At 44.1% G+C, this 21415-nt stretch overlaps 1 protein-coding gene across 2 annotated transcripts; it reads left to right on the top strand.

Moving 5' to 3' along the window:
- The first annotated feature begins 509 nt into the window (after nucleotides 1–509).
- fam184b (family with sequence similarity 184 member B) lies at nucleotides 510–21376 on the top strand. Of its 2 annotated transcripts, none has more exons than XM_028978571.1 (19): nucleotides 510–1004; nucleotides 4175–4402; nucleotides 5103–5747; nucleotides 7360–7495; nucleotides 8757–8908; nucleotides 9015–9287; nucleotides 11486–11596; nucleotides 11778–11945; nucleotides 14099–14220; nucleotides 14479–14608; nucleotides 14979–15164; nucleotides 16831–17053; nucleotides 17359–17489; nucleotides 17692–17876; nucleotides 18306–18479; nucleotides 18683–18800; nucleotides 20233–20334; nucleotides 20447–20724; nucleotides 21052–21376. In XM_028978571.1, exons 1-19 carry the CDS (start codon nucleotides 852–854, stop codon nucleotides 21140–21142), a joined length of 3606 nt encoding a protein of 1201 aa, XP_028834404.1. In that variant the 5' UTR covers nucleotides 510–851; the 3' UTR covers nucleotides 21143–21376. The 2 variants fall into 2 exon arrangements, with proteins under 2 accessions (XP_028834404.1, XP_028834403.1); XM_028978570.1 differs by having other exon boundaries at nucleotides 17692–17891.
- Nucleotides 21377–21415: the final 39 nt, after the last annotated feature.

The raw sequence follows: 21415 nt of genomic DNA, 5'->3' as shown, positions 1-21415 counted from the left end.
TCTCTGGACTTAATTATCCTTTTATTTTACAGTCGTGCACCTGTAAAACGGACGGACTAATGCGGTTTGCAAAACCCGAAGTTGAGCACACGAATCTCCAAGAGGGGGCAGGGTTGTACAACAGATCTCATTCGGTCCACGGAGCGCTGTAGCTTGGATGCGGCGACGTAGCTCCGTTTGATGTACGGTCCTTCCCTTGTTCCCGTAATCCAGACCTGTATTTAGACTCGAGGTCGCTCTAAAATAAACTTTCGCACCGGATGGTGCACGTCTGAAATAAGAGATATCCCTGTCGGGGCCATTTGCCGTGTACGCAACGCTGCAAACCTGAGTTGTGTATTCCGTGCGCAAATCCCACGAGGAAAGGTTAATTGTTCACGAGTGTAATTATTCATGATGGCAGCGTAAAGTCGCACCCACACCTAGATCGCGCTGCCGTTCGATAAACGCGTTTCCACAAATGCAACACATATGCACATTAAAAGAGCAGAATCGGAGGAGAGGGGGGGGGGCGTCACTGATAGGCTGTCGGGAGCCGTGGGGAGAAGGGAAGGGTTCCACACTGCGGTAATGCAACGCCTCGATCACGCCCTCTCCACCCGGCGCCCGGAGACAGGTGGTCTGGAACCTTTAAATAAAGAAGCGGGGAGCAGCCAGCGTGTCCCCCATGGAATTAGGATGTGACCTCGATGGGTTTCGGGGTCGGGCGTCGAACCGGAAACTTGCCGCCGCGGGCGTGGGAGAATCTCTCGTAGGGGCTTGGCGCCATGCCGCCGTCTTCACGGACGGGAGGACGTCGCGACAAGTAGCAGGCGGCGGGGACATCGCTTCGTGATTGTTTAACGCGGGTCATGGCTTCGGGCTCCGGGAAAGCGAGCACGCAGCCCCCGGGCGCCTGTAACGGGACCGCCGGCGCCGCCGCAGACTTCTCCGGCGTGGAGCAGGAGCTGTACGACTACCAAATGCACACGAAAATGTGCAAGAAAATCGCGCAGCTGACCAAGGTAAGTGCGGCTTGTCGCGGCCGATCACGCCGCACTGGTGCATTGGTTCGGCCGTATAGGCTGCGTCGAAATGTGTTGCTACTATTCTTTAAAAAAAAAGGAAAAAAAAAATTAAAAAACCCTTGTTCATTGTTAATACTTAATTGCAGGTTAGAGTAGGCTAAACATTTGCAAATGCACCGCAGTCTGCAACATGAATAATAATCATTTTCATTCGGAGTGACTGATGCAGGAAAAATGAATAACTGCGGGAAGAAAGGTTCCGTGATGGACGAGGAGTAAAGTCGTGCATCCGCATAAAGCGACAGCAGCAGGAGACGCGTGAGCAGAGTTGTGCAGATACGCACGGAGTGAAGCGCCTCGAGTGCGTTCGTAGGTGGTGCGCTATGAACGCAGCGAGGGTCACGCACCTGTCTGTCGGCATTTAGAACGGTGTCATTTACATTTACCGCATTTATCAGACGCCCTTATCCGGTGCGACTTACAATCAGTAGTTACAGGGACAGTCCCCCCCTGGAGAGACTCGGGGTTAAGTGTCTTGCTCAGGGACACAATGGTAGTAAGTGGGGTTTGAACCTGGGACTTCTGGTTCATAGGCGAGTGTGTTACCCGCTAGGCTACTACCACCCATTAAGGAAGTTAAGGAAGGGCACAGGTCGGATGCGCTTGTCATCAATGTCTCTGGATGTTGGATGCTTGTACAGTGGGATGCATATTCACTCATGGATATACAGTGTAATATTTCATGATAAGACGATGTCTTATAATAAGAAAAAGTGCCAGTGTCACTCTGCAGGGCTACGGTTGTGGTAGTAGCCTAGTGGGTAAGACACTCGCCTGTGAACCAGAAGACCCGGGTTCAAATCCCACTTACTACCATTGTGTCCCTGAGCAAGACACTTAACCTTAAGTTGCTCCAGGGAGACTGTCCCTGTAACTACTGATTGTAAGTCGCTCTGGATAAGGGCGTCTGATAAATGCTGTAAATGTAAATGTAAATGGTTGTCCTCAGTCCAGTCAGCCCACCTGACAGGACGAGAGGAAAGAGTTGCTGTACGCAACAGTATAGAATTGCGATACTGTAGGCCAGGTAAAGCAAGTACTATCATGTTTAGACCTGCATGGGACAATTCATATGCAACACAGATTTGGAACATGTTGGTTTAAAGCGCCATTAAACAACTGCATATTTGTTACCCAGGTTATTACTGAGACTGTAATAAATGACTTTGTGTAATTTGACAGGGCCTTCTATTAGTGTGGAGGTTAATGAAGAGCCTGCACCCCTCTCACTGAACAAAGTGGGTCAGGAGTGGAAACACGCACACTCTCTCTCTCTCTCTAAAGATAACTCAATAGAGTGTGTTTATATGACGACAGGGAAAGAGGACTCCCAGCAGCTGCTCTACTCCTCCAAACCCCAGTCTCCATCGCGCACACGCACATGCTTAACCTGTCTCTCTGGACAAACACTACACCCACACTGCATAATAACCCACTCCACCGTAGCGCGTTATCTCATAATTGCTTCATTACACACCGACAAACACACACAGTGCATGGGTGTTATGATGTGGAGCCTATCATATCCCATGTCCCTCTTATTCCTCTGTGTGTGCCAGGGACCGCTCTGTGTGGGCTCAAGGCTAACTCAAGCCACTACAGTGCTGAAAGGGCTTTTATTTGTTTTCCATCTCTGCTAACCCCAGCATCTAAGTAGATTTAAATAGCAAATGGATCCCCATTACAACAAATAGGGCCTAAATGGAACACAGGGCACTGTCGAGCCCTGTGCTCCAGCTCCGCCATTGCCAAAAATGATTTTAAATGCGCTTCAGCCGGTTATTGATCTAATTAGAATATTCATTTCATGCCTTGCTTGCTGTGAAGTTACTCACCTTGGTGTCAACGTGAACAACACTATTGATTCAGCACATTAATCCATTTGTCCTTGGAGATAGGAGGGTGTTGGCTTTGAAGTGTGGGGACTGTGCTTGTCAGATAAGAACAGAAAGTGAGGTGTTTTCTCGCCAAGACATAGAACTAATATGCTTCTCATGGACTTGCCAATGTGCAAGAGACTGTTTATATAGTAGAAACTACAAAGCGGGTTACTGTGTCATAGACAATGTGATAAACTGACTAACATGGCTGAGAACTAAATGCATACACTAAATAGGTATTCTGTACATCTGTGGCAGGTGTACGGTTAATATTGGTTAATATCCTTTTTTTAATTAAATAATGCCTATAATAGGTCTTTTTTGAATAAAGGGGGACAGGTCAGAGATACAGATAGAGGAGGGGAGAGTGAGGAGAGCGAACACCGGAGCAGAATGTCTGGCCCTGCTGCTGTGGCAATTTGTCACGAGACAGCGTGGCGTCGTGGCAACACACGAGCCCCAGACGGCATGAGTGAGATGTGAGGGGCCCGTAAGGGGATCTGATGTCATCAAGAGTGTAGAGCTTTCTGGGTAGGGCACCCTGTCAGAGGTAGAGTGACAAGCCGCATCAGATACAAACTAACACAAATCACTGCAGACAACGCGGCTTATATCTAAATTCACATTAAACAACACAATGTCATACCACTGACACACCAGGCATAGACATAGGGGGACATTCTGTGGACAGGAATGTTGTGCGATCCATACCAGAGTGGCTTCACATTCCACAACACTGAGGAAGAATGCCATTCATACAGCGTCATGCTTATTCACGGTACACGACAGTTCAGATAGATTTCAAGGACAGGATAACGTCACTGGACCCTATATGACATGTAATACTAGGGTTCAACTAGGGGTCAGCTGTGGGTCGGAGTGGCTTGGGCTGCTTGATTCTTACAAAAATGTTGCTGTGATCTTGTTGATTGAAATTGCAATGATGACTAAACCACAATTTTCAAGGGTGATGGGATAAAAGCACATTAAACAACACAATGTCATACCACTGATGGGTTAAAAGCAGAGGACACATTTCATTGTGTGTGCTGTGCTAATCACTTAACTTTCACTTTCTGTCATTCTTGTTATAAAGGTGGGTTATTACTGAAATTTTTAAATAGCCCATTGGAAAAAGGCATATATTAGTGTAATTGCAACCTCTTCGTGATTAATCTACTTTAGAATGCTTATATACGTGTTGTGTATGTGTTTAATTGTGCCCAGGTAATATACTCACTTAACACAAAGAATGAGGAACAGGAGGCCACGCTGCAGTCCCTTCGCCGCTTCGCTTTGGAAGCCCAGGGTAGCAGCTTGCAACCAGCAGCTGAAGGTGAGGAAGAGGAGGAGTATTCACTCAGGACTCGTCTCCTGGAGCTCCAGGCATCTGTTGAAGAGGAGCAAAGGAGGGGAGAGCAGGTTCAGGCGGAGTTTGAAGTCTTTCGACTGCACGTAAGTGCTAATTCTCATGCTCAGTGAAGCATGATCCATTATTATCTATAGCATTATGAGCCCTGACAGCTGATGTGAATAACATTGGCAATGGATTGGATACATTAGGGAGCTACTGAACATTTTCTCCTTAAAACGGATTTGAGAGATTTTGATCAGGACCACATTGTGATACATCTGGTTCAGAGCTTCAACAAAATTCAGCACTTGAAATAGAAACTGGCAGCCAAGGCAGTCATGTTGGGAGCAAATGACTCAATTACTGAAACATTGTTGTGTGTGGGGCTGCAGACCAGTCAGGGTAGCCATTATTTCTCAACACCAGAAGCTCCTGCAATGGGTATGTGAGCAGTGGAAGAAAGTTCTGTCCATCAGAACATGACAGTGCCCTGTTTCAGCTGGACAATAAGTCCTGCTACACTGCAGAAATGGTTCAGTGATGCGTTGGACTTCAAACTGTACAAATCTCAATCCATTTGAGTATTGATGGCTTGATCTGGCTCAGATTTAGTGGAATCCACGGCTTGACTGGTCTGTGTATTCAAAGTACTGATTTGGTTTTGGTTGATCAATTTTACTCAAATTAGATAACAATATTACTTATTGTACCTGTTGATTTTGCAGACTTTTCTAGTGTTTCGAGTGTTTTTAGACGCATATGAGGGAACATCTAAATGACATGATTATGCTGTTTCCGCAGGCTGAGGAACGGGACCAACGGGCCCAGGAGGAGCACTCAGAGGAGCTAGCGTTGCTGAAACAGGAGAATGTAGAACTCCGGCAGGATTATGAGGCGCGGCTTAAGAACCTGGAGAAGGAAAGAGATCAGGCCTGTGCCCAGCTGGATGAGACAAGAGAGGAGATGCACACCCTGGTGGGGAGGTGCAGTGAGCAGCAGAGAGAGAAGGAGGAAGACAGGAGGAGATGGGAGGAGGAGAAGAGTAGAGATGAGGAGAAGCGGAGGACAGCAGTGGAGGAAGAGAAAAAGAGAGCGGCAGAGGAAAGCGAGGAGCAAACAGGTGCCCTGGCTGAGGAACTGAGGGTGTTGAAGGAGGAGAAGGATGGCTGGGAGAAAGAGAGGAGGAAAGCAGATGAAGACTGGGAGAAGAGACTGAGGAAACTGGAGGAGGCTCACGATGAGGAGCAGGCAGCGATGAGGCAGACGCTGCAGCATAATCTCAGTGAGCAGGTCAGCCAGTGGCAACAGAGAGAGCAGGAGAACCGCAAATCCCAGCATGCAATGCTGCAGCAGAGACTGAAGAAAATAGAGTCAGAGTTGGAGGCCAATGAGCAGAGACTCAATGAAAGCAAGAGGCACTGCCTGAAGCTACAAGACAGGATAGAGGTAAAATGTGGTGTATACACACGAACATTTAACACTTTAACAGAAATGGGACACATCGATACATCCATTCCATGTAATTACCACATTAATAAAATGCAATGATTGAATAATAAAGAATAGCTGTTTGTGGTTCTGATTCCTGAAGGTTGGCTCAGGAAAAGAGAATCCAAAGGACACACATTCACACACAATGTAAGAAGTGAACGCTGGATGAATTTGGCAAAAAATATGATGTAAGCTGTCACAGCGAATTGACGTAATATGAAATAAATACAGCAGGTTACAGTTTGATTGGTTTGATTAGTTTGACGTCAATGCTCAAAGAGTAGGTGTGACAAATGACTTACATTTTTTTAAGTTTAGCCAGTGTTCACATTTTCAATAGGACATAGCAGAGCAGACTATCCCTCTAACCCTCTGAACCAAGAATACAGTAAATACACACACATATCCCTGAATATCCACAATCACATTTAAACATTACAGACACAACCCACACAGAGCGTCTCCACACACAGCACACGCAGGGTCAGGGTCATTCTCATTTCTAAACAGTTAACAGCACCAAGTGTGAATCACGCCCATCTCACAGCATCATTTTCTCAGAGCCCCTGTAAGCCGCTGCTGCATTGATACGTAATTATCCGCAGTTAACGCCCGCTTCCTCCACTAATTGTGGAGAAAGATTAAAGCATTCATTACAAATACCCACAATTAGCAAACACAGCTGCGAGCGGCGGAGCAGATGCCACTGTCCTCACAGCGTCCCGCAGCGAAGTCCTGCAGCCGATGCACACACATGCGCGCTCGTACATGCGCTCTGTGTGACTGAAGCGTCTTGTGGCGCTCAGCGCCGCATTACGAATTCCACTCCACGCTCTTTGATTGAGGCTGCAAAGTGAGCGCTGTTGTGCTGTTCCCCCGTATCGTGCCTCTGATAAGAACAATGAGCGTGTCCAAGGCAGTAGTTCCGCCGCAGGCATGTGTCTGCATTCGTGAGGCTGAACGCTCTGGAGCAGGAGCAGACGGGGCCGAGTTTAGAAAAGGGGCTCTGAAGCCGGCTGCGTGATGAGGGTGGAAGCTGAGAAATTGCACATTTAATACACACAGATAAAACACACACATTCTAAACACACAGCCGGCTACACGATTATAGGTTTTGCAGTGGAATCTCATGGACAGAGTGCACAGACATTTCTCTCTTTCTCCCTCACACACATAGATCTGGAAACTACGTCCATACACACACACACACACATCACAGTTTGCCTCTCACAGATTCTAAGGTTGTGTGTATTCACGTTCTGCTTCTGTCTCTGAGAATCATTTACAATTTGTTCTCGTTAAGCATGCAACAGAGCATAAATCTCGGCTCAGCAATTTTCCTTTTTTTCTCATTTTATAATTAAAACCTAATTTCTGTCCTCAATTCTTCTTTTTTCACACAATATATTACAATCAGCTGACACTGTTGTGCAGACTAATTTCCAGTCACTCGTCCGGTCTTTCCAGTGGTCACCCAGTGCACCAAGTTCAGCACCTATCAGGTCACTACGTGGCAAATGTATTATTATTTCCCTCATTTTGTTCCGTCCTCGCAACTTTATTTCAGGATCTGGAGCTGCAGTTGGAGGAAGGCCATCAGCGGGTGCTTGCGGCGGAGGCTGGGGCTAAGAAGGCAGAGGAGGAGCTGACTGTAGCCAAAGAGAGACTCCTGCTGCAGGAGAACGAACTGCAGAACAAGTCAGGTACGTAACTCATGAAAAATGTAGTATAGCAAAGAGGGTTTGTTTGTTTGTTTGTTTGTTTGTTTGTTTTGACAAGGTTGTCTGATAAATACTGTTAATGTAAATAAGGCTCTTCAAGTTGAATCAAATGTCAAGTGTTAAATGGTTCCTAGAACTAAAATGTAGAGGAATTTGGCGAATTTAGGTGTGATAAAATGTGTTAATTTAGACCGCCACAGGTTTTTGTCAATTGCAACGTATCTCTAAAATTAAACATATTCTCTCCTTCACTGATCTAGAAAAAGTTACTCATTCCTTCATCTTCACTCGGTTAGAGGATTGCGTTGGCTTATGGGCTTCAATTAGTCCAAAATATGTCAGCAAGGGTTTTAACAAGCGCATACAAAAACAGATCAGATTAATCCATTTTTAGCATCCCTACTCCAGCTTCCAGTTGATTTTGGAATTAAATTCAAAATTGTACTTTTTGTCTTTAAACCGCTAAATGGCAGTGCTGAAGATCATCAGATGAGCTGCTCCTGGTCATCCCTCTGACAGGCTTAAATCCAAGGGTGATAAGGCTTTTGCAACTCTAGTTCCCTCTCTGGAGTTTGCTCCTTGCTCTTTCTGTATCTTTCCCTCTTTCATCTCTTTCTGTCACGACTACGGACTTACGGGGGAAGGAAGCGCAGAGGTGTGACATGTTGGGAAGGGGTTTTTTATTATAAAACAAACAATAAACACAAATAAAGAATGGCGCGGTGGCCGAAAACTATTTAACTTAAATGAAGAACATAAACAAACCCGCAGGCGTGTGGCGATTGCCAGAACTCAAAATACATAAACTGTTGCAAAGGCCAAGTTCACTACCGTTCACCAGAGTTCACGAAAATGCCGGAGATTTCGAAGGGGCGGAAATCTCTGGCATTTATGCACCGTCAGGATTGGCCACCGGTGTTGAGCCCAGCTGCAGTCAATCCTGACACTTTCTTATTTTCCGTAATTTGGGGCTTTTTGTAACGTTGGCACCATGTAACAAGTAATAGTAAACTACCTGTGCCAATAAATTAGAAAATATAAATTCCGGTAACTTTTTTTGTGTCGCGCCTGTCCAGTTTTCTACAGAACTTTTTCACAGTAGTAATGGAGGCATTGTACACCATGGCTGGGAGTGGCTCTTTTCTCTTCTTAACTTGATGCCCTCAGGCAAAAGTCTAAAATGGTAATAGTTTACTAATGTTGAAAAGGAGAATGCTAGTTGCCCCTTACATTGTTTTTTTAGAGGAACTGCTGAGTCAAAGTTCATCCCAAGTGAAGGTGTCTGCAGAGGTGGAGGAGCTGAGAGCTCAGCTGAGTCGTCTGAACATCAGGAACAAAGAGCTGGAGCTCCAGAGCAATGGGAGGAACAGTGACCACGCCCGAATGTTGAAACAGGTACACAACACACGCATGGGCTAAAACACCAGCAATACTCACGAAAACAGGCACCAGGATCACACCAGCGTGCTACGCCATCTCTCTGCGCGCCTCTGTTTCTCAGCATTCAGATGCATTGGCCACCATGCGTTTGGAGCTACAGCGCGCGCACACGGAGGAGACGCGTCGGCTCCGGCAAGAGGTGGAAGCCGAAAAAGAGCAGGGCCGCCAGGAGATAGAGGAGGAGAAGAGCCAGGTCACGCAGAAGTTTGAGGAAGAGCGCGTACGTCTGAAGGAGCAGTTGAAGAAGGCTCTGGAGGAGGTGATTCGTAAACATGCCAGTGAGCTAAGACTCGTCCAAACCGCTCTGGATACAGAGAAGAAGAGGTCCCAGCAGGTAGGCCTGCCACGTTCTCTCGGCAAGTTTGAAATAGAAAGTGTATGAGGCTTCCAGATGAGAGCAAGGAAGAACGACTATGTTCCGGAAAGGAGATGAAGCCGCCCTTATCGGTAACTCGGTTGACAAAGCCAGGCAGTATTTCATGGATTAGCGCAACGCTTTATAATTGAGTCCAGGTAGGCAGCTACAGACCTGGAAGTCACTCTGTAGGCGAGCATCGTGACTTGAATTAGGTTCGATCGGCCATGGGTTGCCAGTGGAAATCTATGAAGAGTTTGGGTGATGTGCCCTGCTGCCATAACCTGGACCATGTGTTGGAGTTTGGTGCTTGGAAACCTATGAGGAGATCATTCCAGTAGTCCAGAAGAGAGATGGTATAGACTGTGCCCCTTGATGCTCGACATGTTGTGTATGGCAACATGAGATTGTGATATCACAGGTTCCATAATGCAGTGCTTTTATTTTGGAGGTGAATATGACAGTAGAGTTTGTCAACATTTCAAGGGTCAGTGGTGTCGTAGCGGTTAAGGAAGCGGCCCCGTAATCAGAAGGTTGCCGGTTCGAATCCCGATCTGCCAAGAAGCCACTGAGGTGCCACTGAGCATAGCACCATCCCCACACACTGCTCCCCAGGCGCCTGTCATGGCTGCCCACTGCTCACTCAGGGTGATGGGTTAAATGCAGAGGACAAATTTCACTGTGTGCACCGTGTGCTGTGTATCACATGTGACAATCACTTCACTTTATTACTTTGAAGGCCGACCTTCACTCTCCATTACCCCTCTTTCTCCATCAGTGCACACACGGCCATGTTTAGGCTCTTTGGTTTTTCCACTGAGTTCTGTACAACTGTCAGCCAATGACAGCATTTTGGAGGCGAACGTGGACAGACAATGTCACAGCACCATGCTGTCACCCACAACCAGGGATGATAGATTATTGTGATCTGTGTGTCTGCTGCATGGCAGTGCACTGGGAAAAGCTGTTAGATGTCCTTCCCATCAGATACAAGGTTAAGACCGTCGTAACGGATTGATTGTGTCAATCACAGCGCGGCTTAGTCTGATTCATTACTGATAGACAAGACAGACTTTTCCATGGGATGAGGGGACTTGTACACATATTTTATATTACCACATTCTGAACATCGGTAAAAAAAAATGCTACAGGCACTGGAGCAGAGCCAGACCCAGACTCAAACTGAAAAAGGGGGGGGTGTAGCGAGGCATTACACATGTCTCAAAGGAGGGCGCCGAGATGACATCTTATAAATATGGAATGTTGGCTGAGCTATTCTACAAGCACCGAGACTCACTCGGAGGAGAGGAAATGAGGTCTGCAAACAAACCGAATTATGAGATGGAATTTTAATAGAAGGAGTGAATTTTTAAGACAAACACTCGATTTCGTTCCTCCCCCACACTGATGGAAGCAGCTAAAACCTAAGCTGTTCTTTGTAGGCTTTATGCTGGTAATGATGGTCTAGGATGTGCTGGTTCATGCCAAGGTTGCCTTTTTTATTAGTTAGTTGTGTTAGACTAGCCAGGTGTTTATTAATTAATATAAATAATATAAACAGGTTATTGGTAAACCTGCAGGTTTACCAATAACCTAGCTGTGGTTCCAGTGTCCAAAAATGTGGAAGGTTTACTTGATTGTTAAACTGACCCTGGCTGTGTGCTTTTCTGGGATGAGTTGCATTTTCCTCATGACCCTGACCTGAATAACTGGGCTCAAAACACAGACGGATGAACAGAATTTAGCTCAAGTTGACAGATGAGATGATTAATGTCTAGAAGAGCAGTATTCTGCAGGTGACCAGCACAATTGTTTTGGATGCTGGCCTTGCTGGTCAACTGAGGTCAGCAGTGAAGGTCTGTTTATTTTTAGAAAATTGCGCAGTGTCAGTTTCTGAGTGATACAGCACACTTAGCCACTTGTTTTATATATTAAATAAAATATGTGTGATTTTTTGCTTTATCCAAGCAGTAGAATTAAGTTGTTGGAACACAGATGGTCCAAACTGTCAAAAACAGCCTCAATCTTATGTAATAATGCGGATGCAGATGCTTTAGGGGATTTAGGAAACTGAAGCATGAACGGTCTCAAGATGTTCTCCAGGTGAACTGAATATTTGGGAAGCTCCATCAGACATTTTTCTTGCTTGTTCATATATGTGGTTGTCATGGTTACAGGAGCTCCTCGCCCAGGCAGAGGAATTGAAGAAAATCAGTGAGGAGGAGAAGAAGGGCCTGCAGACAGAGAGGGATAAGCTGCACACACAACTGCAGCTGTCTGTCACAGAGGTCAGAGGTCAACACATGTTTTTTTTTTTTTGCAAATATATATTATTAAATATATATTAATAAGTAAACAAAGAACCATTTCAACTTTCCTCCAGGGTAAAATATTAATGACATTAATTAGAAATTTGAATCTGTAATATCAGAATCTTGGCTGTTCATGTGTGTGCTCTTTGTTGGCCAGATTTCTAGACTGGAGACATTAATCCATCAGCATGAGCAAGATAGAGAGCTGGAGAAAGCAAGGCAGAAGGAGAGAGAAGCAGAGCTCATTGAAGAGGGCTGTGGGGAAGAGTGTTCAGGGGTGAGAGAACAGCTGGATCTGGCACACAGAGCCATAGAGCGGATGCAGGTACACGCTGCCATCCACACAACCATCCAAGTACAAATATTCCAAGAACAAGTGCTGACATAGTGCAATTGTAACTCTTAACCAAAAACACAACCAAACATATACCCATATGCATATAGCGCTGTCACTTCACTCGGTCCTTGTTGTATTGTATTGTGTTTTTGTATATGTGTATTTTCTGCTCTCTTTTCTACATGCGTGTCTGCACTGAAGGAGATGCTTTTAATCTCATTGTACATGCGTATAGTGACAATAAAAAGGCATTCAGACTAATTCCAAGCTCAGGCATTTTGAAATGCTGTGAGTTGAAGCAGGCCGTTCAAGAAAGTCTGATTTGTATAGAGGGACTAATGTGGTCCAAATAAAGGAGGCTTCCTCTGACTTCTGAATACTTTTAACATTGCTGACATTCTGTTTGGTGGTGTAAAATGGTGTGTGTCTGTAGAAGAAGTCTTATCTTTTTTATTTTGGACTCATATACTAAATTAACAGTGAATCTGACTGCAGGTTTAAGCAGTTTTTAACAATATAATCTGTTTTAGACATGACAAACTGCTTGTCATTGAAGAAATGTGTTGTTTTTAACAAATATATTTATTCTCTTTCATTTATGTTACTTTGTGGTTTCACCATTGCCATTATGTGCACATAGACATGTTCACAAACACATCACATTAACATTTGCATTTACATTTTACATTTACAGCATTTATCAGACGCCCTTATCCAGAGCGACTTACAATCAGTAGTTACAGGGACAGTCCCCCTGGAGCAACTTAGGGTTAAGTGTCTTGCTCAGGGACACAATGGTAGTAAGTGGGATTTGAACCTGGGTCTTCTGGTTCATAGGCGAGTGTGTTACCCACTAGGCTACTACCATCCCATCCCATCACAGCTTAAACCTGCTGATATCAGCACATCAGTATGGCAGGGACTAGAGGGGAATGAATGAAGACATCCCTGTATACACACACACACACACACACACAGTGCTGCTCTGTAATACAGATGAGACAGCAGCTGCCCCATCCCTCTTCCGTTGCACTCCATACGGCAGAGGAATATGAGCATCAACCCCCCCCACCAAGGACACGACACAGTCAGCAAACCATAACTCTTCAGCAGACCAGACCTAAACCAGGTCTTAGTGTGCAGATCTGAGGTCACAGGATCACAGAAGTTATATATTACAGTATCCACAGTATTTGCCAAAAGAAAGATGTATATGTTTCATTTTCACTTGGGTCAGCGGAATTGCTATGCTGTACCTACATTGTCTCCATGTACAAAGAAACACAATCTACAAACATTTATTTCATAGCTTGCTGATAACTACATTAACACAAAATTACTAATCAGCAAATAAGAGTCAGAAATGCTAAACATTTCTTATTCTAATTCTATTTTACCACCTTTTTGCAATGTATTATATTTTCTTAAAGGTCCCATCACATGACATTTTTTTTGCTTTTATTTAGGGCTTAGTGGTCCCCTAATACTGTATCTGAAGTCTCTTTCCAACGTTCAGCCTTGATGCAGAATTTGTGTCTGCATTTTTCCAGAAAAAAACTCACTGGTTCGTGTGATGGAACGAAAAAATACAAACGTGCTCATTTTTACATCCAATCACCAAGCAAATGCAATTCTTTGCTTGTTCAGAATCTGTAATGTTTGGTGGAGATTTTTCTAGGGGAGCGGTGGGAAATTCTCTGGGACAAAGCATGAGGAACGGGAGGGGATAACATAAGGGGAGACTTTCCAGATTCGACTATCTGAGCTGCCGTTCTCTGAATGGGGAAGCAGAATGACCAAAGCACGCTTTATACAGATTGTGATTTCTAGCCACTGCAGGAGCATAGAGCAGAGAGGCTAGAAAAAACTTGTATTAATGTTAAATAATCTGAATCTAATCAAATCTAATCAAATACGTGAAATTTTCATGATAGGGGACCTTTAAAATTAGTTATATATGTGTCAGATGCTTAACTGTGAACATTGATTGTATGTGAGTCCCTAAAAAAGTCTGAGATGAAACAGATATTACATGTCAGAAGAGTAATTAATGCGTTTGCTCTTATGATTCTGTTATGCATATATTATAAATGTATTATGAGCCATTTGTATCTAAACCCTTCAATGTTTGTTGCATATAGGCAGAGACAGAGGAGGAGAAAACGAGGCTAAACTCAGAAATGTCAGCACTGCAGAAAGAGCGAGATGCACTGGGGCAGAAACTTCTGGAACGTTCCCAGCAAAACCTGGAGGACAGAATAAGGTGGGATTGAAATAATCAGCATAAGAAGTGACAAATACTACAGCTAATCCTGAAGCTGCAGTGACTGAACTAATGCGTGCATGAATATATAAATGGGTATAGATTTTACTGGGGGGTTTTGTGTGTGTGTGTGTGTGTGTGTGTGTGTGTGTGTGTGTGTGTGTGTGTGTGTGTGTGTGTGTGTGTGTGATTTGTCAGTGCAGATTTTTATGTCTGTCTTTGCATAATTTAAGCCTGTATTTGTTTGTGTGTGTATAGAACGCAGTATGAGCAACGTTACTCTGAAAAGCACATGTCCACGGTTTGTGAGATGCAGAGAGAGAAAGAGGCGGAGATCAGAGAGATCACTCAGCACTGGCAGAACAGACTAGAGGAGCTGCAGAGACAGGTAACACACACACCAACAAAAATGCACACATTGTCAAGTCCACCACAAAATGTACAAATACAGTACATGATAACATACAGCACACTGTCAAACATACACACACCAAGCAACACGGATGTAATTACACAGGTAACATTACATATTTGTGGAGTAATAAGTGTAATAATAGTGTAACAGTTAGTTAGTGTAACAATATCCCCATATTTTCCAGCTTCTTAATATACACATTTCAGGTTTTCCTGTATTTTGAGGACATTTGTTCAATATAAAGATTAAGATAAACACACGGCAAAGCACACATACAGTACCCATATACACAAATGCATGCCCACGTGGCCAGAAACAGTCATGCACTCTTTCGCTGTTGAAGTTAGAGGAACAGCGGAGGGATTTCGTGTCGGCAGAGGGCCTGAAAGATGACCGCCAAGGAAACTTAGAGATGGACAGAATGAAGCAGGAGATCCAAAAAACAAGAGAGATGAACAGCACACTCCGGGCACAGCTCCACGCCACCATCCAGGAGAAAGAGAGGCTGATGAGGCGGCACCAGCTGAAGGTAGTCATGTGACCTAGCCAGCAGCCCATGCATAATGCATAACAGGACACGTACACACAAACACAGCGCGCCCCTGTCCCACATGCATCACTGCGGCCTGGCTGCAGTCCGCTCTGATTTACTCCTTCGCCTTTTCCGCAGGGAGACTCTCCGTTGTTGTGGTCAGCAGAAGCAACGTGCTTGAAAATGAAACAGCAAGGCGGCACAATCTTATCTGTCGTTTTTACTGCAACTTAGCTTACTATTGAAGGTGTACTAATTAAGCTTTGCACAGCGGTTTTCTATGTGTGAACATCTCACTTAAGACCTTGCATAAGACTCACTGAGTTGAAGTGTGACATGAAGTGGAGACAAGTTTTAAAAGGTTTTAAAGGAGATAAATTTGCAAGTCTGAAATTCATTTCATTGGTTACTGTCCCTGTTGGTGGACATATTACAAAGATCAATGTTAAGGGACCTTGCAGACGCATCTCACATTGGATTTCTGGACTTGAGAGAGTTGATTTCTTGTGTTTTGTGCTGCACTGCATGTTGTCTCAAGTATTTAAGTGCAAGCCTTATTTTCTTTATCATTAACCGAGCAGTTCACTATATATAATATACACTGTATATAAAACCATGCTCAGTTATTTATTCTTCCCATATGCATATAGCGCTGTCACTTCACTCGGTCCTTGTTGTATTGTATTGTGTTTTTGTATATGTGTATTTTCTGCTCTCTTTTCTACATGCGTGTCTGCACTGAAGGAGATGCTTTTAATCTCATTGTACATGCGTATAGTGACAATAAAAAGGCATTCAGACTAATTCCAAGCTCAGGCATTTCCAAATGCTGTGAGTTGAAGCAGGCCGTTCAAGAAAGTCTGATTTGTATAGAGGGACTAATGTGGTCCAAATAAAGGAAGCTTCCTCTGACTTCTGAATACTTTTAACATTGCTGACATTCTGTTTGGTGGTGTAAAATGGTGTTGGTCTGTAGAAGAAGTCTTATCTTTTTTATTTTGGACTCTTGAATATCAGATCACATTTAGGTGCACTAGCCATGATCTGGGGAAAGAGGACAGTAGGGAGAATTTATAGGCTTTCAGCGAGGCATGAGAGATTCCCTTTCACATAAAAACCACACTGACTTGGGGAGATAAATTATTCACAATCTGAGATTGCACACCAAGCTCAGAGGCTGGAGGGGGAGAGTGGGTTTTTGTGTGTGAGTGTGTCAATGTAAGGGACTGATTTGTTTGTGTGTGTTTTGTTACTAGACGGGTACATCAACATCTGTATAGTCACATTTCATAAAAATACTGTCACTTGCACACATCCAGCTAAATAATACAAATGGGAGTCACATGAAAGGAAAAACTTTAAGGAATGGGTTGAGAAATGTATTTCAAGGATCTCCTTCATCCTATAATGAAACATTTTGATTGATTATGAAAATGAAGCAGTCACCAACCAAAATGAGCTCCCATGGGAAATTTGGGGGAAAATCTTTGTCTGCATATCTACTACCATCATCATAACACAGGAGGGAACACCTTTTTATAAGAATGGTGTCCACCCCCTCCAGCTGAAAGGGCAATATTGTGTCTGTATGTGTTTATTTTGTGTGTGAGTGTGTGTGTACAGTACAGGTGTCAGTAAGCACATGCCTGTCTGTTGTAAATAGGCAGTAAAGGAAGAAGAGGAGGATGGGGAAGGGGAAGGAGAGGAGAGAGAAACTGGAGCAAGGGATGAAGAGGTGGAGTGCAGATGGCGGGAGAGACGGGATGAGGCGTTGCGGTCTGAGCGACACGTACATCAGCTCGCTGTACAGACATTGGAGGCTCGGGCTCAAGAGGAGCTGCAGGCTGAGCGACAGCGCCTACACACACAGCATCGGCTGCAGCTGGGTAACACACACACAAAATACTAACTCACACACACGCACAGAGGACAGCATGCAAATTTGAAACAAAATTATGATAATCACACAAATAGAAAAAAATTGGACCAGACAACAGATACCGTTGATATGCGAAACATGCAGAGACAAATGTGTTTTATTCCTTTTTAAGAGCCAATGAAAACATGTAAAATGTCTTTTTATAAAACATGCAAATTATTCATTACCCCGAACAAAAAACGTGTGTGTAATTACTGCATGGATCATACAGATTATTTGTTACTGTGTGTGTGTGTGTGTGTGTGTGTGTAGAGAAGCAGAAGGCCGAGCTGACCCAGCAGCACACAGAGTGGGTTCGCCAGGTCACGCAGAGACACATGCAGCAGATCGAAGACCTGCAGGCAGAGCTACACACACACACTGAGATGGTGGCACTGCAGCAGGTAACCTAAGCGCACACACTACACACATGCACACACACAGCACAGTTCTAGGTACGCTTGTGCACCACATGCAAACGCAGAACATACACACACGCAGTACAATACACACACTTACTGCTCGTCAGAGTGATTTTCACATTATTCTACAGAGAAGGAGAGAGGTAACATTTCATATTAATGACCCGTTTTCTCTCCACCGCAGGATCTGAAACAGCAGAACCAGCAGCAGTCATACGAGAGGCAGCTGGACGAGAGCCGCAGTGAGGTCCAGGAGCTGCGCCGGGAGAACGCAGAGCTGAGGGAACGTCTGAACAGCATGCTGGAGGAAAAAGAGCGAGAGAGAGAGAAGGAGAGGGAGCGACGAGATGAGGAGCACACACGACAAAGGTCTGAGGTCATATGGTCAGTAGTCAGACCAAATCTCAAAGGGGCAGTTGTTTGGATGGGTAGACATGGAGGGATCGAGGGTGAATATAAAGAAACATTTCAACGGAGAGGCGCTGACTTAAAGGGACTGTATAATGGCAACACACGTACATATCCTAAAGGAGCAATACGAGAGAATTCTACTTGAAGCATGAACTAAACATGCAGTTAAATAATGTGTCTGCATAGTAATGTTTCATTACTATGAAAATGTTGCAAAGTCTGGTTTTGAGCTACTGTTTGCATCTTTGCAAGACTGGCGTATTGGAAAGCAGTGCAATGTGGCAGCTAATGTGGTTGAAGTAAAACTGTTCCACTTAAGCATACATGCAAAACGATGTACTTCTTAAATTGAATGTTAATGGGTATTTTGTGTGTGTATATCATCAGTTCATGGGAAGGGGCAGGGAGGAGCAAAGAAGACCAGGAGGAGAGAGACAAGTGCAAGCAGCAAGAGGTGGAGAGTGAGAGGAGAGAACACAGGAGAGAGATACAGACCTTAATATCAGACTTTAGCAATGCCCAGACACGTCTACAAGCCCGAATTGTGGCCCTGGAAACAGAGTACGTACACCCTCTTTTAAGAACAGATGCACTCTCACACACCTAAATGACATTCCACACAACACCTACTCTGTAATTCAGGAACACAGACATTTTCTGGCCATATCTTTGTGCATAGCATGCTTCCTGTGTGTTTAAACACACACATTTGTGGCCCTGCTGGATGTAAATAAAGTCTGAATGTTTGATGTTAATACGTTAAGACTGAGGGAGAGGGAGGAACGCAGCCGGAGAAGAGAACCACGCCTGGAGGACATGCACACCATCACCAAACTGCAGGACAAACTAACAGAGAGAGACCAGCTTATCAAAAGACTGGTGGTAAGACACACATGACCACAAAAAAACGTCTGTGTTGTATCCCGACTATTACGTAATTTCTCTGAACGTCAAAATAAAGATGGTAAACACTTACAAGAGACACTACTGTGACAGTTACCATTTTTACCCAATAGAATCATTCATATATCAATATATAGCAGACTTCCAGGCAGTCATTGGCTAAAAGTGTGTTTTAAAAGCTGCTACAAAACAACACGAGGAGAGGATGTCTTCACACATGACTCATAAAGGGAAAAAACTGTATTCAACCCTCAAGATGTGTTATTTGAAAACCCTGCCTTAAGACTACAGTAGGTACCATTGTTATGAACGTCCCTTTACGACCTTCAATGTCATGTTGTTAAGCTTTTATGACAAACAGCCCAGGCTGAGCTATGACACACATGACCCTATCAGATGCGGTTATATCACTGGGTAAGATGTAAGTAGGAGCGACGACCTTGTGATCTTGTTGTGAGGCGAATCATCTCAGTACTCAGGGCTTCCTCTTTCAGACTCTTTTAGTGTACATTTACCTGTACCACTCAGTTTGTAGACAGTGCATAGTGGCGTAGTGGGTCGCACACTCGCCTAGGAACCAGAAGTCCTAGTAAATACTGATTCTAAATCGCTCTGATTAAGAGCATTTGATAAATGCCATAAATGTAAATGTAGACATATGAGTTGTAATAACAGTCTTATAACAGGTGACATGTACTTTATACCAATGTGTTATTATCACTATATGTTTGTTGTGGTTGTGTGCTGTTTCAGGTACGATTCAGATAGGTATGTACTGCAGGTACTTGTGATACATGGTGAATGGAAAAGCACAGAGTACTAGACAGAATGGTATCTAAAGAGATGTGATATTGTCACAATGGCTGGACATGGCGAGGAAGGAGGACGCATACACACAAAATCACAAGACAGGGGTTTATTACATGGAGCACACGACAGGGGAAATATCACCAAACAACGGCCCAACTGAGAACAGACACAAACAGGGCTGCTTTATACAGACAGACACGGGTGAAAACACTCAGGAACCATAATAACACATGACAGACGCGAAACTCCGGTCCAAACCCTGGATCATGAGTAGCCCCTTCCGGACCGGATCCTGACAGATATGAATGCTGAGAGAATAGAAATGCACAAGTATAGTATTTGTACTATAACCCCAGTTCACCTGAGCATACTGACTGGCTCAACTAAAAACAGGCAATGAGATCCTTGCCAAACTGAATCCAAGGAACAGAGGGAAAGGCAGTATTTAGCTTTTTCACTGAAAAGCACAAATGGCTGTGTGTGTATAATAGCATTATATGGCATCATAGGTGCTGCAACAACTTTTGTACTATTATTGACAAATGACTATGGAGTGATAATTCAAGAAAGATCAGAATTTTTTTTTTTTCTTCTCCCTCAGGAAGAGCGTCACCAGCTATCACAGCATCCTTCCCTGAGCAGAGATGGAAATCCGAAGCCTTTTGAGAGCAGAACAACTGGCAGCATCACACCCATACTGAAGGTAAACAGATGTGTGTGTAAAAAGGCAAATGGAGAAGCAATTGCTTTAAACTTCTTTTATTTCCTTTTATGCCATTTGAGATTAAGGTCAGGTCTTTTTGTGTGTCCTGCAGAAGAAGGCATTGGAAGAGACTCCGCCACGTGTCACCAGTGTCCCCAACCTAAATGCCTATGAGAGGAGCCTCCTAAATCCTGAAGGAGCGCTGGCCAAGTCATCTCAGAATACACGCTCCCCCAGCTTCGAGCAAGGAGCTCGCGGCCTGCCACTTTCCCGCACCAGCACCCCAAGCTCAGCTGCAAGCCCTAGCCCCCCTGCTGGTCAGAGATATGGCCACTCACCCTCCCAGGACTCCCACCCTCATAATCTCAGCACATATGGCCAGCACATTAGGTTTGCTTTCATCTTGATTCAAGTTTTTAAAGAGAGAATGTCAGTTAACAAGAATAAAATGCCATCTTAGCCTTGGATTTTCATTCCAGATGCATTAATCATTCCTGAGTGATCCAATCCACCAGTGCCAAAAAGATAGAATAGGATAGTGTGGTCCACCAAGGACTGATATCAGTCTTCCATAATAAGGCATCGTTACTGTTGTCAACCATACAGTACACATTTAAGACTTCTCTAAGACTTGTCTAATGTAATGCATTCTCTATTGTATATTCACAACTCTAATTGCTGCCTTATAATAAGTCATTTTTTGTACTTATTTTCCAGAACCCCATCTGAGCAAAGAGTGATTGAGACAGGGCCAGAAGGACAAGACCCCCAAAAACAAGAGTGGTTCACAAAATATTTCTCATTTTGAGGACCCAACCAAAGCCTGCATAGCAGTATAATCGCACTCGGTGCCTGTAGTAAGACCTCAGAAATCACTGCAGTTACCTCAGAGGAAATACAAGGATCATATACTGATGCACACAAACCTGAAGGACTACTCTGTGTCTCTCTGGCCAAGCCATGCCAATACTGCAAGCTTATTTAATGTTAATGTGTATAACCATATATAACATGAAAAAATAAAATACTTTATTTATTTATACTCAAGCATCCATATCCTTTTATGGTTATCCCAGTTGTT

The sequence above is a fragment of the Denticeps clupeoides genome, chromosome 4 (assembly GCF_900700375.1).
Source record: "Denticeps clupeoides chromosome 4, fDenClu1.1, whole genome shotgun sequence".
NCBI lineage: Eukaryota > Metazoa > Chordata > Actinopteri > Clupeiformes > Denticipitidae > Denticeps > Denticeps clupeoides.
This window is presented reverse-complemented; position numbering and strand designations above follow the sequence as displayed.